Raw genomic sequence first — 15,288 nt, 5'->3', positions numbered from 1 at the left:
GTGAAAATCAGCCGGCGATGGCGTTCGAGGGTTAAGGTTTCATGTGGCTGTTAGACAAATTGAACACCGAGGAGTTCTGCTGATCTAACCGCTGAGTGTGTTTTTTTATTCTGCACATTGTGATTTACAAAAAGCAATTTCCCTTTAGTCTGATACTTACCGAAATAGGATTTTTAGCAGGAGTCACATTTGGACTGAGACGTGAGTGTCCCCTAGAAATCCATTTAGAAACAATCTTCCCCTGAACATTCACATGATTCTGTGTCCTTTCTCTGCCTCTCAGTGATTGGGTGTAAAGTGCTCCCAGCTCAGTCTCTGTCTGTGTTTCCTTTTGTCCCCCCCTCCTCAGGTGTCCAGACGGCCCTCGCCCCAGCACCATGCGACCCTGCCAGCTGCCCTGCAAGAAGGACTGCATCATGACGCCGTTCAGCGACTGGACGCCGTGTCCTGTTACCTGTGACGCAGGTACAGTGAAGAATAAAGACGTTAGACATACGGCCTCATTAAGACCTCTGAAAGGGAATTAAACAGATTTTACAGTCCGGCTATTTTGGTTCACAAGAACATGGTGAATCATCTAACCATGAATCCTCGCAATCCTTGTTGTTCCCACTCTAAGAAGGCGTCTTAATAAATCAAATCACTTCATCATATAAGACCCACACACACACTTCTCCTACAGATCTGCACTCACATCACATTTCACATAATTAATTTGACAGCTTGGCGTGTAAGACAACCTTTTGGACTGACCTGGCGTGCCGATTCGCTCCGTGACGACAAGTGTCAGCAAGTGCATGGCGCTGCTGCTGTTGTTGTTGTTGTTGTTGTTGTTTCTGTGCAGTGAAAGAAAAACATCGCTCAGACGAGGTCACCTCTGTCAGGCAGCCGTCATGCAAGCTGTCCAGAAGCTGCACACACACGCACACACACACACACACACACTAAATTGATTTACAGCTGCAAATCATTATCCTCCATATTTTGATGACCTCCTCGTGTGAACCTGCGACATAAATCACCTCACTCTTGAGCGTGCCGTCCCGCCGGCCGTGCATTTTTAATTCATTGCCGACGTTGATATCTTCACCTTGTGCTGAGAATTACAAACAAGCGCCCACACACAGAGGTTTAAAGCAGGACCGTCCAGAGGCTCGTTCGCTCTTAATGAACTACCAGAGGGCATCTCCGCACATGTAAAGACCATCAATTTAATCGGAGTCATTTCCCACGTCTAATGGGATTTTTTCTACATCATCGTTGTTGGCCTGATATCAGCCATCAGACGTGCATGTTGTCCTTCGATAGCTGTCCAAACACATTTAGCAGAACTCGTCTCCAAGTTCATTCTTCAAGGACTATTAGCCGAGCAGCTTATCACAGTGTTCCCCGTCACTTCATCACCCAGACGTTTTCTTCTTCTAACACAACTTATCGCCTGCGTCCGTTCAGCTGGCGTCGCAGTCAAGACGAAGCAGTCGAGGAAACGTCTCGTCATCCAGCAGCCGTCCAACGGAGGACAGGAGTGTCCAGAGGTGCTGGAGGAGGAGCAGGACTGTGAGCTCCCCAAAGTCTGCCCTGGATTCAGGTAAAAATCCTCTCATGTGATACGAGTGATAAAGACATGGCCTCCGCTCCTCCTCAGTCTGGACACGGAGCGAGGAGGCGCGATCAGCAGGAGACACAAACACGGGAAATATCGTGTTCAGAGCATCAACAGCGCCTTTACTAAAAAGTTAAAAGACTTTGAACTAGTGTTTAGAAAGAAGCACGCTGCTGCAAACATTCTCTCCTCGAAGGAAGAAGCATGCAATAAGATAAAAAAACGTTTCTGCAACATAAATAGAATTAGCATTAAGCTAACGCCCCCTGTGTTCAAAGCGGGAAAAATGACCAGACCGCCTGATGACACATGAGGCTGAACCGTTACAGAATGTAATCACACGTCACAACAACGTAAGATGCTACGAGCTCAGCTCCACAGCAGCTGATAAGAGTTTACACTTCAATAAACTGGTGTAGTTTTGAGTCCTAAAACCAGGAAGTGAGTTAGCATTTTAGCGCTATGGGTTCCTAACTCTAAAAGCCAATGTGGATTTTGAATGTGTTTGTGGTTAGACGCCTGAAATAAGGTCTGTGGTTCACACAAGCTGAAGAGCTGTTGACGTTTTGTTAGACGAGATAAACTACGTTAGCTAAGACCCCACTTGTGACTTTTAAAGTTTTTACGTGAATTTTAAACGCCGGTTGCTAACGAGTAGCTAGCTGAAACTACAGCGGTTGTCACAGACATTAAACGTCATCACGCCGGGAACTCTCTCCCTAATCCTCTTTACCGCCTCTAGTCATGTTTTTCAGTGTTCTTGCAAATATTAGGCTAATAAACAACTTATTAAGCTAACATTTAGCTAGCTTGTCAAATCCGCTGATTAGATTGATGAAGCATAACGGTCGTGACGTCATTATAAACTAGCTAGCACATAACGTTAGCTTTTTACTTCTCTCGGCTGCATTAACTCTTCACACTTCATATAAATGATGTTTATCTGTAAAGATTATCCCGCTGAACAAAACAGCTACACATCAGAAACGTGTGTTTGACACAGAGTTTATTTTCTGCAATGATGCAAAATCCAATGCAAAAATCCCGTAGGCGAATTTTCGTAGGAACCACCGGCGCCATTTTTTCGGGTTGGCCTACAAAAATACGTCATTACCATACCAGTCTATAGTTAGTTCCTTTACTTTACTTAGTTTCCTGTGGCGTGCAGGGCGTGGTCTCCTCTTCTCTCATGAACGATAAGTTTAAACATGATCATCCTGAAGCTGCAGATCGATATCTGGCGACTTGGTCTGTTTCTTGATGCTGATGTGGAGGCGTCAGTCCGTCCTACATAGAGCAGTGAGTGAAAAGGCTTTGTGTTGTTCTTCAGGTGGAAAACACACAAGTGGAGGAAGTGCCAGCTGGTCCCGTGGTTTCTCCGACAGAACCACATCGGCGCTCAGGAGACCTGCGGGCCCGGACTCCAAACCCGAGGTAATCAAACCCATCTCTACATCTCTGCGCTCTCGCTCTGCATCTTAATGGGAGCGTTGCTAATCACCGTGAATTGAATGTTTTTCTCGTTGCGCTGCGTCTGGAGCCCAGCCATGATCCAGCATATGGATGTGCCAAGATTTAGAGAAAAGACCTATTTACTCAGAGCACGAATCGAATCATCCCACTTTGAAAAAAAGAAAAAGAGAGGTGACACAAACTCAAGCTGACACCCATAAAAAAACATCAACAACACACTTTTTCTTTATTTTTCCCCCCGTTTCCTTTTTTTTTATTATCCTCCTGAGTTTGGGAAAGAAATGTGTTCACAACTCACCGCGTCCCTCTGGAGACTCGTTTGACAGTTTGGATTGTTTCACCGCTGCTTCTTCTTTCCCCCCCCCCCCCCCCACCTCAGGCTCTCGTCATGCAATTTTAATCGAATGCCTCGTGTTGAAATGGAGATGGAGATGCTGCCCCATGCCTATAACTTATGACAGCCCGAACTTCCTCTTCCTCTTCGTATGGGCTTCACGCACAGCTGACAAGTATTTTACACGAGCTGTGCCTCTCCTTCTTTAACGCATATTTCCTCTTTTTTTTTAACAGAGGATGGATGTACCATGTAGTCCTGGGAGGCTTTCATAGAAATCCAATTTCAGAGGGTCACGCAGAATGATCAATTTCATTACGTTCCTCCGCCTATAGAAGGCCATTATTAGTGCTTATATTTCTGTTTCTTCTTCAATAGCTTACAGTAATGGACGAGGAAATCAATTTATTCATGAAAATGCTTTATAGGTCACCTCTGGACTTCTTCGCTGCACTGTTCCTCAGTCTGTGCAGCTTTTTGTCCCCTGATTTAACCCTTTGTGACGCCTGATGTGCAGCTCTTTTCCACCGTCTCCGACACTTCTAAACGGCAGGAATGAGCACGGGCGGCGCTCTGTCCCGCCTGGTCAGCGTACCTGCACGCAGACTTTTCTTTAAAGGGAGGGGCCGACTCTGTAGATGCTGTAAAACACAGAGAAAGTGAGAGCATGTGCTGGCTCACACACACACACACACACACACACACACACACACACACAAGAAAAGCCCTGACCTCACACACCACCAGGCCGAGGCTTTCCAAACCAACAGCAGTGCCTGGTGGGGGGGGGGGGGGGGGGCGGGCTCAGCAGAAATGTGCTGAGAGATTGATTTCTCTGGCAAAATGAAATATTGCAGCAACACGAGTAACGAAGTAAAAGACTTTATTGAAAGAAACAAAGGAGAGGATGATGTAAGACAACACAAATTGAGGTGGAGACTCGCTCTGCTTGTGATTGTTTTTGCAGCAGCCCCCCCTCCATCTAATCTGAATAATGCAGTTATGATATATCTTTGATGAACTATTTAGACGCTCTTAAATCTACGTGATGTAACCAATGAAGGAAGAAATGTTCTGATCTCTTATTCAAAAGGAGAAACATGCAGTTTTGATGCGAACGTTGTTCGGCTCGTGGAAGGAGCGAGTTTGAAGGAGTTTTCTAAACGGGAGAAAATTGCTCGTCTGTAACGCTGCATCACGAGTCGTGGTGGTGAAATTAATCCTTTAAAAGAAAGGAGTAAATCAGTCTCAACCGGAGTGATGTGAAGATTACTTATTTTTGTATTTGAACGTTAAGGACGCAAGCTGCTGTTGACTAGTTTAGCTTAGCTTAGCTTAGCATACAGACACAGCATGTCAGGCTTGGTTTGAAGGCCTGAGAGCAGGCTGCCATATTGTTGGGGGTGTGGCTTGTTGGGGTACGGTGGAGCCGGTTGGATTGAGACCAAGCAGCAGAGTTTTATTTATTTATTTATAGTTTTATTTTGAACATGTGAGGAAAACCAAAATCAACAACAAAAAAAAAGATAACATAATAAAGTTTCGGCAGTTTCCGAGATTCTTTTTTTTTTTTTTTTTTTTCACCAAGTGCATCTTTTTCATCTGTTATTGTGAGCTTCTGTCTTCCTCTCTGTACTTTCTGAAAATCGTTTGTATTTGTGAAGTGAAGCCGGTGAGAACGTGCAAAATTCTGCAGTTTGTCGAGTGTCCACTAGAGGCAGAGTCCAAAAGATCTGGAAGTCTGAAAATGTTGAATATCTGCTGACACTGTGTTGACGAGGTCTCCTGCGTCGAGCCAATCAGGTGAATGCTGGCGCTCTGTGTCGTCCACGGCAACAGATGGATTTTCAAAATAAAGTGTTGCCGTCTGATTTTGCTGGTTTCATGAGAAGATCGCTCGAGTGCAACGTTCAGTCTTCTACGTTTGAGTGTTTCTAACTCGGAGCTGTCAGCCATGAACTTTAATCTGGTGATTTATCGTCACCAGGCGTCAGAAGGAAGAAATTAAATCCATCGCGTGCAACAATACTCCCTGTGACAGCCAATCAATCAGCTCGAACCAATCAAAAACACGTTCACATGGTAATGAGGCCTTTCTTCCTCTCTCTCTTCCAGCTGTGTCCTGTCGCCAGCTGGACGGGACGCAGGCCGACATCGGCGAGTGCCTGAAATCCGCCAAGGCCATGCCCGCCATCACTCAGCGCTGTCAGCTCCCCTGCCAGGACGACTGCCAGCTGACCAACTGGTCCAAGTTCTCGTCCTGCACAGCTGACTGTGTGGGGGTCCGCACCAGAAAGAGGGCATTGATAGGTGAGAACAGAGAGCGGCACAGCACGCACAGCCAGCTGCTGCGTCTCCTGCAGAGCTTTCCCTCACTGTAGTTAAAGTGTTGGTGAAGTACAAGGCAATTTAGGGCCTAATGTTGATGGTAACGCTCCAAGACACAAGCAGTAAAAAGAAACAACAGGTCGTAAATCTAGTCAGATAGTTCTTGCCGGCTAAACGCTCCGGTGGGATTGAAGCAACAAATCTGAAATAAGTCTTTAGTCTTTGTTATCCATCAGCCCGTCCCCGGAGAGACGCCCCGAACATCGCAGCCGTAAAAACGCACAATGACAAACAAGACAGTGCCATGCATTAAGGCTCCTGCACGATAGGTTACAGGAGAGGGGGGGGAGGGGGGGGGAGTCCACTCAGAAAATGGATTCACGATCTATTCCCAGGAGAGAGAAAGCAGAGAGACCAGACGATACGTAATGTCACTTTTAGCAACATGAAGCCAGGGAGCAAAATAAAGAGCAGAGTCTGCAGGAAACAGTTTTATTAAAGTTAAAAAAAAAACACATGATCGTCCGTGTTCAGGTGTCATGATGTGGAGGAGCACGCACACACAGCCTGTTAGTCACAGCGTGTTGCTTTAAGGTAATTAGCAGCCAGCAGCTGTGGCCTGCTCAGGAAATGTTTCAACAACTTTATTGAAACTATTCAAACGTAAAAACAAAAACCGGCGTCACGGTGACTGTGGTCCAAATCTTGTGGGGTGTTGTTCAGGAAGTTATCAAAGTTAGGTCTGCTTATTCTTCATGAGAGAGACGACGTTTTTAAGCTGAGTGATTTCTGTCCCCCCGCGGCGTCCTCAGGGAGGAGCAAGAAGAAAGACAAGTGCAAGAACACGCAGATGTACCCTCTGAGCGAGACGCAGTACTGCCCTTGCGACAAGTACAACGCCCAGCCGGTGGGGAACTGGTCGGACTGCATCCTGCCCGAGGCGGAGCGAGCGGAGAGCAGCCTCGGCCTGAAGGTCCAGGGAGACATCAAGGAGTGCGGACAGGGCTACCGCTACCAGGCCATGGTGTGCTACGACCAGGACAGCAGGCTGGTGGAGACGCTGCGCTGCAACAGTCACGGTGAGTCAGCGACGCCGCGTGCAGGCGGTCAGCATGAACGGAAACATCAGAGGATGTTCTATAAAGATTCAGTGATGATTCTGTTTCACATGTTACGGTGAATGCTGTTCTGTATCCGCTCTCTCTTTGAGTATTGTTTTTATAGGAGGCGGAGCCTTAACAGGGAACTTCTGTGACATTTGACATGTCTTCATTTAGGAAAATTAAAAAATAGAAAAGTAGTCTGTGCACTATGGAGTTAGATTTGTGTCTTTATTACATGAGAGAAAATAAATGATGAGAGAAGAAAAAAAGAGAAAAGGTTTTAATACTAATAGCAAAAAATTATATTTGAGAATAAAAAAGTTTTTATTTCTGAGAAAAAAAAATCTCTCTCAAAATACTTAATATTTCTCTTAAATCTATATTTTTGATATCAGTGTAAAAATATTTTCTCAAAAAAAAAAAAAAGTGTTTCTCTTGTAACTTTTTTTTCTTTTTTTTTTTTTCTCGCTCTTTGCTATCGATTCAGTTTTTTGCTCTCGCTGTGAAAATTGTGTCATGAGCGGGGCCACGTTCCTATTGGCCAGTCTGGGTGAGAATCGTCTTGTTTGGGAGTCGAACTGAATCAACAAACGTCCTCAGGCAAACAGGTTTTTCTCAAGTGACGCCATCGGCAAGAAATCCTTATCGCAGTGAATAAATAGAAGAAGAAGAAGAAAGTTTCAGATACTTCAGGAAGCTGAAAATACACAAATAAAGAGGTCTCAGTTTGTTTCTGAAATACAGCCACACATGGTCTCGAGTTCAGCCTGCGAGCCGACCATAGAAGCATCCGGAACAGAAACGTGCAGAGCTCCTGGAGCGTCGCGTAGGAATGAGCCTTGAACTTCTTGAGTCCTGCTGAGGGAGCGTACAGTAGCCAATCAGGATGCAGCTCGTGCAAGGAGGAGATGATTCCTGTGCACGTGTGGAAAGGCCTCTCTGAGTGCTGACTCCCACATGAGGACGTGGGGTTTGTTGTTTTTGCACAGTGTCGCTTGTCTCCTCGTTGTTCGGTCTCATCTTAGATCCAGAATACTTGAAGCGCAGAGCGCCGGGCTCAGAGAGTCGTCGGGAAATTGCTGTGAAATAGAATGCGGAGATGTTGAAACGAATACATCAGTGCTGTGCATCCGTAAACATGCTCGTGTGAGTCACAGGATCAGATACGCCAGTGTGGGTGTGACAGCGTCGAGACGGTGGGGTTGTGTGTGAATGTTTGAGGTGTGTGTGTGTGTGTGTGTGTGTGTGTGTGTGTGCGTGTGTGTGCGTGCAGCATCGTGGAGCTCAGAAAAAGAAATGTTTGTAAAAGGTTCAAACAGGTCTTTCTTTAAGTCTCTGACGTCCCCGTCTTTCTGTCACGCTTCCTTCATTCTCCGTGGCGTCCTCGCCACATTCAGCCGTCCTCTCTCTGAGTCTTAATGGAGAGCATTTCACCCGACTCGTTCATTTCTACCTTTTCACAAAGCATATCGATGTTTCCTTTTATGGTCGTAATGATATCGATGTTTCCTTTTATGGTCGTATTGATATCGATGTTTCCTTTTATGGTCGTATTGATATCGATGTTTCCTTTTATGGTCGTATTGATATCGATGTTTCCTTTTATGGTCGTATTGATATTGATGTTTCCTTTTATGGTCGTATTGATATTGATGTTTCCTTTTATGGTCGTAATGATATCGATGTTTCCTTTTATGGTCGTATTGATATCGATGTTTCCTTTTATGGTCGTATGGATATCAATGTTTCCTTTTATGGTCGTAATGATATCGATGTTTCCTTTTATGGTCGTATTGATATCGATGTTTCCTTTTATGGTCGTATTGATATCGATGTTTCCTTTTATGGTCGTATCGATATCAATGTTTCCTTTTATGGTCGTATTGATATTGATGTTTCCTTTTATGGTCGTATTGATATTGATGTTTCCTTTTATGGTCGTAATGATATCGATGTTTCCTTTTATGGTCGTATTGATATCGATGTTTCCTTTTATGGTCGTATGGATATCAATGTTTCCTTTTATGGTCGTATTGATATTGATGTTTCCTTTTATGGTCGTATTGATATCGATGTTTCCTTTTATGGTCGTAATGATATCGATGTTTCCTTTTATGGTCGTAATGATATCGATGTTTCCTTTTATGGTCGTATTGATATCGATGTTTCCTTTTATGGTCGTATCGATATCAATGTTTCCTTTTATGGTCGTATTGCATGATAGGATTTGCAGAATATCTGTATCATGATAATCAAGGAAAATGCTTCTTGTATCGTGTTTGTTTTTTCTGTTTTTTTTTTAACTGCGTGGGAAATAGTGTGATGGACTCTTCACACGTCTCTGCAGACTGAACTGGCGTCTGTAAGGAAAGCCACTAAGACGTTGAGCGACCCGTCCCGTGTTCTACACACACAGCGTGACCTGCTGCCCTCTGCTAAGAGGTTTAGACTTCCCCGTAAAATTCATTCATCCTTAAATCTGTTAAGCTTTTAAATGATGGCAGAGAGGAGGCTCCAGGCTCTGATTTCTCTCTCTGCCTCTCTTCACTGGTATTATAAGAACCCGGGCTCATCGCTGCAGGATCACGCCCTGATTCATGCAAACACAGGACGGCACAGATCAACAAACGTTCGATCCATTTATCTACCATGGTCACAGCTGTCCTGTATCCTAAAACCGCGTCCACTTCCTTCTCTTTCACCGCCCGCCGTCGAGCCCCAGCTCCTGCAGCGACACGTCCGATGGACACTTAACCTCGAATTGCCCCGCACTGCTTCGTCGGAGGCGTACATGTATTAGGATGATTCTAGTCCCAAGTCCCTGTGACTACAAGTCCACCAGGTGAGTCTAACTTCATGAGCACCCACGCCGCGCCAAAGGTCAGGATGCAGCCTGGGGAAATCTGTCAATAAGTCCCCTGCTATGTCCTATATATATGCCATTACTCACATAGAGCGTATATTTATGACTATATGGGAGCTGTGATGCGTTGACCTTTACCATGACTTCATATGAGAGGGCGGCTCAGGGGGCCGTGGCCTCGTCTTTGCAGGATGAGTTGGCGGGGGCGGGACTACAGGCCGTACAGGGTACAGCTTCAGGGCTGAGGAGCTGCAAGAACTGGAGCAGTGCCAGTGTGAACAGACAGTCTGCGTTTAAAGTGCTCCGAGTGAAACAACATGTAGGAAGATTGTTGTGAAGGTCGGCGTCTGATAAACACGTTATGTTCATCAAACGGCCCGTTTGGGAAATGTTTATGAAAGCAGCCGGCGGTAAGTCTGTCACCTCGCCTTAAAGGCTGCGACGCAGGAGGACGGAAAGCGTCAGGATCCAAACACCCAGAGAGAGAAAGACACCAGCAGCACGGGGACTCAGCCGGACTTCTGCCCCGCATGGATGGACAGAAATAAATGGTGTCTGGATCAACCACCGGGGTGTCCAGAAGGATTACGGGTCTGCAAGTGTTTGTGTGTGTCGACTTAATAACTGCTGTGGATGCACACGGAAGAAACAATTATTGTTACAGTATTTTATTTTATGGTGGCATTCATTGTAGACGGCAAAGTATGAATGTTATTGCACATTGGACATTGTACTGTGCACATGACAATAAACACTATGAATGGGGGAAAAGGGGGGGGGGGGGGGGCAACGAGCGCTGCAGGTGCTCTTCAAGGACAAAAGTTAAAACAAAATGAAGAAACTGTCCTGATAAAAAAGCAAAACAAAGTTAAAGGTGTGCAGGAATGCATTCTTGTATCTGATGAACACTCACAATAATAAAAAGATTGGATCATAATAATTCAGAACTGATCAAACTGCAGGAAAATAAATGTTAGATGTCCAAAATCCCCCCCCCCCCCCCCCTTTTTAAAGTTTATAAACTGTCCTGTGGATCCCTTTAAGCAGCAGGCCATCACTCTTCATCGGTTTGTTCCTGTCACTTCACCCCCGCCAGCGTTTCAGGTCTTCAGAACAGAAGCAGCTGCTTCCCCGTACGTGCAAACCGAGCAGTGAACGCCGCTCACGTTATGAACCTCACCCTAATCGATCGTGACTGTTGCTAGGGAAGCTTGTCTATTTCAAGTTGTGGTTGGGAGGAAAAGCAGCTGGTTGGTTGGTTGGTTGGTTGATGACATCGTGGACGTTTAAAGAGGGAGTGGAGAGGTGCACGCTTTGTGCAGCGGTGACAGCTGCAGAGCGAGGAGTTTGTGCTTGTAAAGGCAGCAGCAGCAGCGATCTCCCACCTGGACTGCATCCAAACGCCTCACGGCGAGAGCTCGACACTTTACGAGTTCATCTCGGGTTGAACTGCAAGTGAACTGTGTGCTGAGGTGCTGCAGCTCCAGCTTAAGGTGACAGCGAGAGGGATTTAAAGTGACTCGACTTGAACCTCGGAGTCTACAGTGTGAGGGTCAGAGGTGCGGCGTTCAGAGGCCACGCCGCACTCAGCGAGGTGTGGATGTAGTGATGCTGATCTGGCCTCAGGGGCAGCAGAGTGGAACGAGGCTGGAGTGTGTGTGTGTGTGTGTGTGTGTGTGCAGGCACGTGTACAGATGAGATCATTATGTCACATTACTTGGTCCCGTGCACGCCAGGACTCCGGACCTGACGGGTGTAAAAAGACCTTTTATTTTTTGTTCAGTCGTGTTAGCTCCGAAGACTCCGACTGCTCTGTTGTGTTCCTTCATCCTTCAACCGTCCTCTTCAGCGGAGCCAGATCTGAAGCCCACGTTTGAGCTCCAATCATGCATATTGCATCGTTGTGTTTCTGAAGGAAGAGAGGCCGCAACCTCTGGCAGCAGAAGTCTAAAGCTCTGCTGAAAGAAGCAGAACAGAAGAGCTCATAAGAGCAGGGGGCGTGTCCGGACTGTTCCGACTGGGCGGGCCAAACCGGACTCTCTGAATTGCATCTGTATCTGCAACCGACCGTTTATTTTCTGCAAAAGGCAGCTCTGCCGTTCCTGGTCTGAACTTGAACTCGGGCTTTTAAAATGGGTCGTAACTCGCTCGAATCACCGCGGGACGAATTCAGACACTCTGAAGCTCCATGTGGAGGGATGTTGTTTTACGGAGCAGCTCAGCGTGTCACTTTGAAAAACGGTGTTGCGACATGATGATATTGACCCAGTAAGACTATCCGCTGATACACTGACCAGCAATCTGAAGCTTGATACCCCAAATCAATGCTGCAACCACATCTCTCTCCCTGAGAGAAGCCGAAGCAGTCTGAACGAGTTCCCAGCAGTGAGAGGAAGTGGTTAGGCGCTGGGCGAGACACTCCACTTTCCCGCCTCATTGAGCGTATCGATTTTCTTAATCAAAGGCTAAACACATTTCCACACTTGTGCTGTTACATAAACCTGAAAGCGTGTTTGTATCTCTCTGCTTAACAGGGGAAAACTTCGAATTATATCAGCTTATTCAAATGCACGAGGCCAAATGTGCAGATAGTTGACGTCTTTCAACAAATTTGACCGAACCTCGGCCTCGATGTGGAGCTGAAAAACGAGCCAGAGAGCCAAAAAACAGGAATAACAAGCGGAGAATGACGCTTGAACCAGCCCTGATAAAAGTGTCATGACCCTGTGAGCCGAGGAAAAAAAGATTGAAATAATGAAGCCGGCAGCCAGACATGCCCCAAACTGCCTCTGTAGATTCTCAGACTTTTATATAACACACCATAAAATTGGGCCTTTGAATGTGGACCCTGTTTTCATTCCTCTGCGCCCTGAAAAAAATCAATAGGTGGATTTAGATTATTTTGTGAAGCAGGGGTTTTTAGCTTGCAGCCCTCTGACTGCGAGGTATTTTTACCCGTGTCCCTTTTTAAAGACTCTGTGAACTTTAATGTTTGTTTGCTAGCTCGAAAAAGAAAACAAATAACCTTTGGGAATCTTAGACAAATGTCGCCTTCATATGAGATGCAGAAAGCCGAGGTGATTTGTCTCTGCAGCGAGCGGGAGGCTGATGTCTTCGTCTTCTTTGTCTTGCTTGCAGGTTACATCGAGGAGGCGTGCATCATCCCCTGTCCCTCAGACTGTAAACTCAGCGAATGGTCAAACTGGTCCCGCTGCAGCAAGTCGTGCGGCAGCGGAGTCAAAGTTCGCTCCAAATGGCTCCGAGAGAAACCGTACAACGGGGGCCGGCCGTGTCCAAAGCTGGACCACATCAACCAGGTACGCACATATTTAACCATCATCCTTTTGTTTTTTATACAAACATGTTTATCTTCTATTACGCCTGGTACTTTGAGTTTACTTCCATTTGTGTGTCAGATGATATTTGTACTTCCTGTAGATGAGACGAGTGTGGATGTGACCTATAATACTATGAAGCGTATCTTTTGATTATCTGACTTCACTAACTCTGACATGAGAGAAAACACCAAGCTGGTTAAAGGAGCATCAGTATCTCTGCCCCCTAGTGTTTAAAAGGTGTACTGCAGTCTAAACTCTAAACATCACAGAGAGCTGTCTGGCTCCGCCCCCTCCTCTCACACAGGTCACCATGTGGTGCACACTGTAGCTTCAGTGTTAAGCCAGCTCTTTCTGCGTTCTAACCTCTCTCCATGTTTCATCTCCAACATTGATCCTAGTTTGAGCAGCTTTCTGCTGCTGGAGCTTATTAGAAACATGCAGAGGCTTTTTAGCTCGGGTACAATCACTTCTATCTGAAGCAGTTCCACTGCCCGCTTCCATCACTGCAACACCTGTTCACCTGATAACTGCTCTCATATCTGGCAAACCCAGGGGCGTCCAAAACGGCAGGTTATGTGTTCACGATGAGTAACCATGGTGATCTACCCCGGTAAGGAGTGAGCTACCTTCAAAGAGCTGAAAACCGGGGATCTGGTTTTAAGAGTAAACTCCATGAAGAGAAGCTTCAAGCTTCCACCGAAGCCGAAGGAGACACAAACAGATAAAAGATCAAACAGAACACAGTTTGGGGTGAAGTCACTCTCAGGGTTGAAACCTCGGAGGAATGAAAAAGTGTTTTTGTCTGTCTGGATTTTTACTTCCCATTCGCTGTCCAAATGGGAATGTGGCACTTCCTGTCCTTGAGCATGATGTGAGAGGAGAAGTAGCCGCTGAGGGGACGTGGTGGAGTGATGGCGGAGCCGTGGTCGACCCGTCGCCTCATCGTCGATTCTTGAAACGACTTCCTCCAGTTTATTCAGACTCGGTATAAGAAACCAGCAGTGGAGGGAAGGAGGAAGAAATTCATTATTAATGAATGATGAGCTTGAATCTGCTGAGATTTCCTCCACCTTCCCTTCATTATTGCTGCACTCATTTTTTTTTTTTTTTTTGCTGAGCAGCAACAGTGCAGAAAAGCAATGTGTGCTATAAATGGATCTCATCCACCAGATTAATGCCCCGATGTGTGCCAGTTGATTCCTTTAGGTTTCCATGATTTGCAAAAATGAAAAGCTCTCCGGGCCCCTGAGTATCAGCAGATATAGTTCAGGCTTGTGTGGATGTACGCTAGGTATTTATGCCAGAGGCTTTTCTGATTACGTCCTCCTGAAAGTTGCATTAATCATACTGTAGGTTGTGCACTATATGAACAGTTGGCATGTGCTCATTAATCCGTCTGTCTCCTTTTAATCCACCTCAATGCTCGCTGGATGTGACTCACTGCTACAGGCACAGGTAAGAGCTGCTCCTCTTTCAGCCATTTCTAATCTAGCCGCAGATGTAAAGTGTCACTGGTGTCGGCGGGTCAGTGACGGATAGATGTACACAGTCACAAGCTCCTCACTGTAAATAAACAAACTGCTGTCGGATTGGAGTTTTATTTAGACAGACGTGTCTCCCAGGCAGAGCTGCTCTGAGGGCAGAAATAATCTCGTTGGCTCGGTTAAACCTCCGAGAGCTGAGCCAAAACATCACTGAGCATTAGGCGAAACTTCGCTGACAAAACTTGGCTGAGACGGAACATTTATGAAAATAAGTTTTTTTTTTTCGAGGCTGGAAGTTTTTGTCATGACAATGAGGATGAAAATCTTTATTTGGCTTCTCTGGGAGTAGGAAACATTTTAGGAGTAAAATGATCCCTGCCCGCCGTCGCCTTTGATCTTCTGCTTCATCTACTTTTAAATCACACCAGGAACATGACACGCATTTGAACGAGGTCATTCTGTCCTCAGGTGTACGAGGTGGTGCCGTGTCAGAGCGACTGTAATCAGTATGTGTGGGTGGCCGAGCCGTGGAGCGTGTGGAAAGTCAGCAACGTCGACTTGAAAGAGAACTGTGGCGAAGGAGTCCAGACCAGGAAAGTCAGGTAATCATCCGTTTGTGTCTTCAAGTGTTTTCAGAAAGTTTAAAGCTGGAGGGGCGACTGACATCTGTCTGACCTTTAAAATCGTCAGGTCAAGTTTGATCTTTGTTTTCATTTTTTTGTATCCAATGCAGGTGATTTAGAGCAAGCTGCAGAAACAGCC

The 15,288-nt window shown here is 45.9% G+C and overlaps 1 protein-coding gene across 1 annotated transcript in view; it reads left to right on the top strand.

Annotated features, from left to right (window-relative positions):
* Window positions 1–15,288, top strand: part of thsd7ab (thrombospondin, type I, domain containing 7Ab) — a 174,498-nt gene that overhangs the window by 120,637 nt on the left and 38,573 nt on the right. The window contains exons 14-20 of the mRNA XM_079343602.1: window positions 350–465; window positions 1,453–1,588; window positions 2,934–3,037; window positions 5,526–5,720; window positions 6,551–6,817; window positions 12,843–13,021; window positions 14,995–15,128. Of these exons, the coding sequence (XP_079199728.1) occupies window positions 350–465; window positions 1,453–1,588; window positions 2,934–3,037; window positions 5,526–5,720; window positions 6,551–6,817; window positions 12,843–13,021; window positions 14,995–15,128 (1,131 nt within the window). The remainder of the gene's footprint in view (window positions 1–349; window positions 466–1,452; window positions 1,589–2,933; window positions 3,038–5,525; window positions 5,721–6,550; window positions 6,818–12,842; window positions 13,022–14,994; window positions 15,129–15,288) is intronic.

The sequence above is a fragment of the Symphodus melops genome (genome assembly GCF_947650265.1).
Source record: "Symphodus melops genome assembly, chromosome: 5".
Lineage (NCBI taxonomy): Eukaryota > Metazoa > Chordata > Actinopteri > Labriformes > Labridae > Symphodus > Symphodus melops.
The sequence above is the reverse complement of the archived record's forward strand: the minus strand, read 5'-3'. Positions and strand labels throughout refer to the sequence as shown.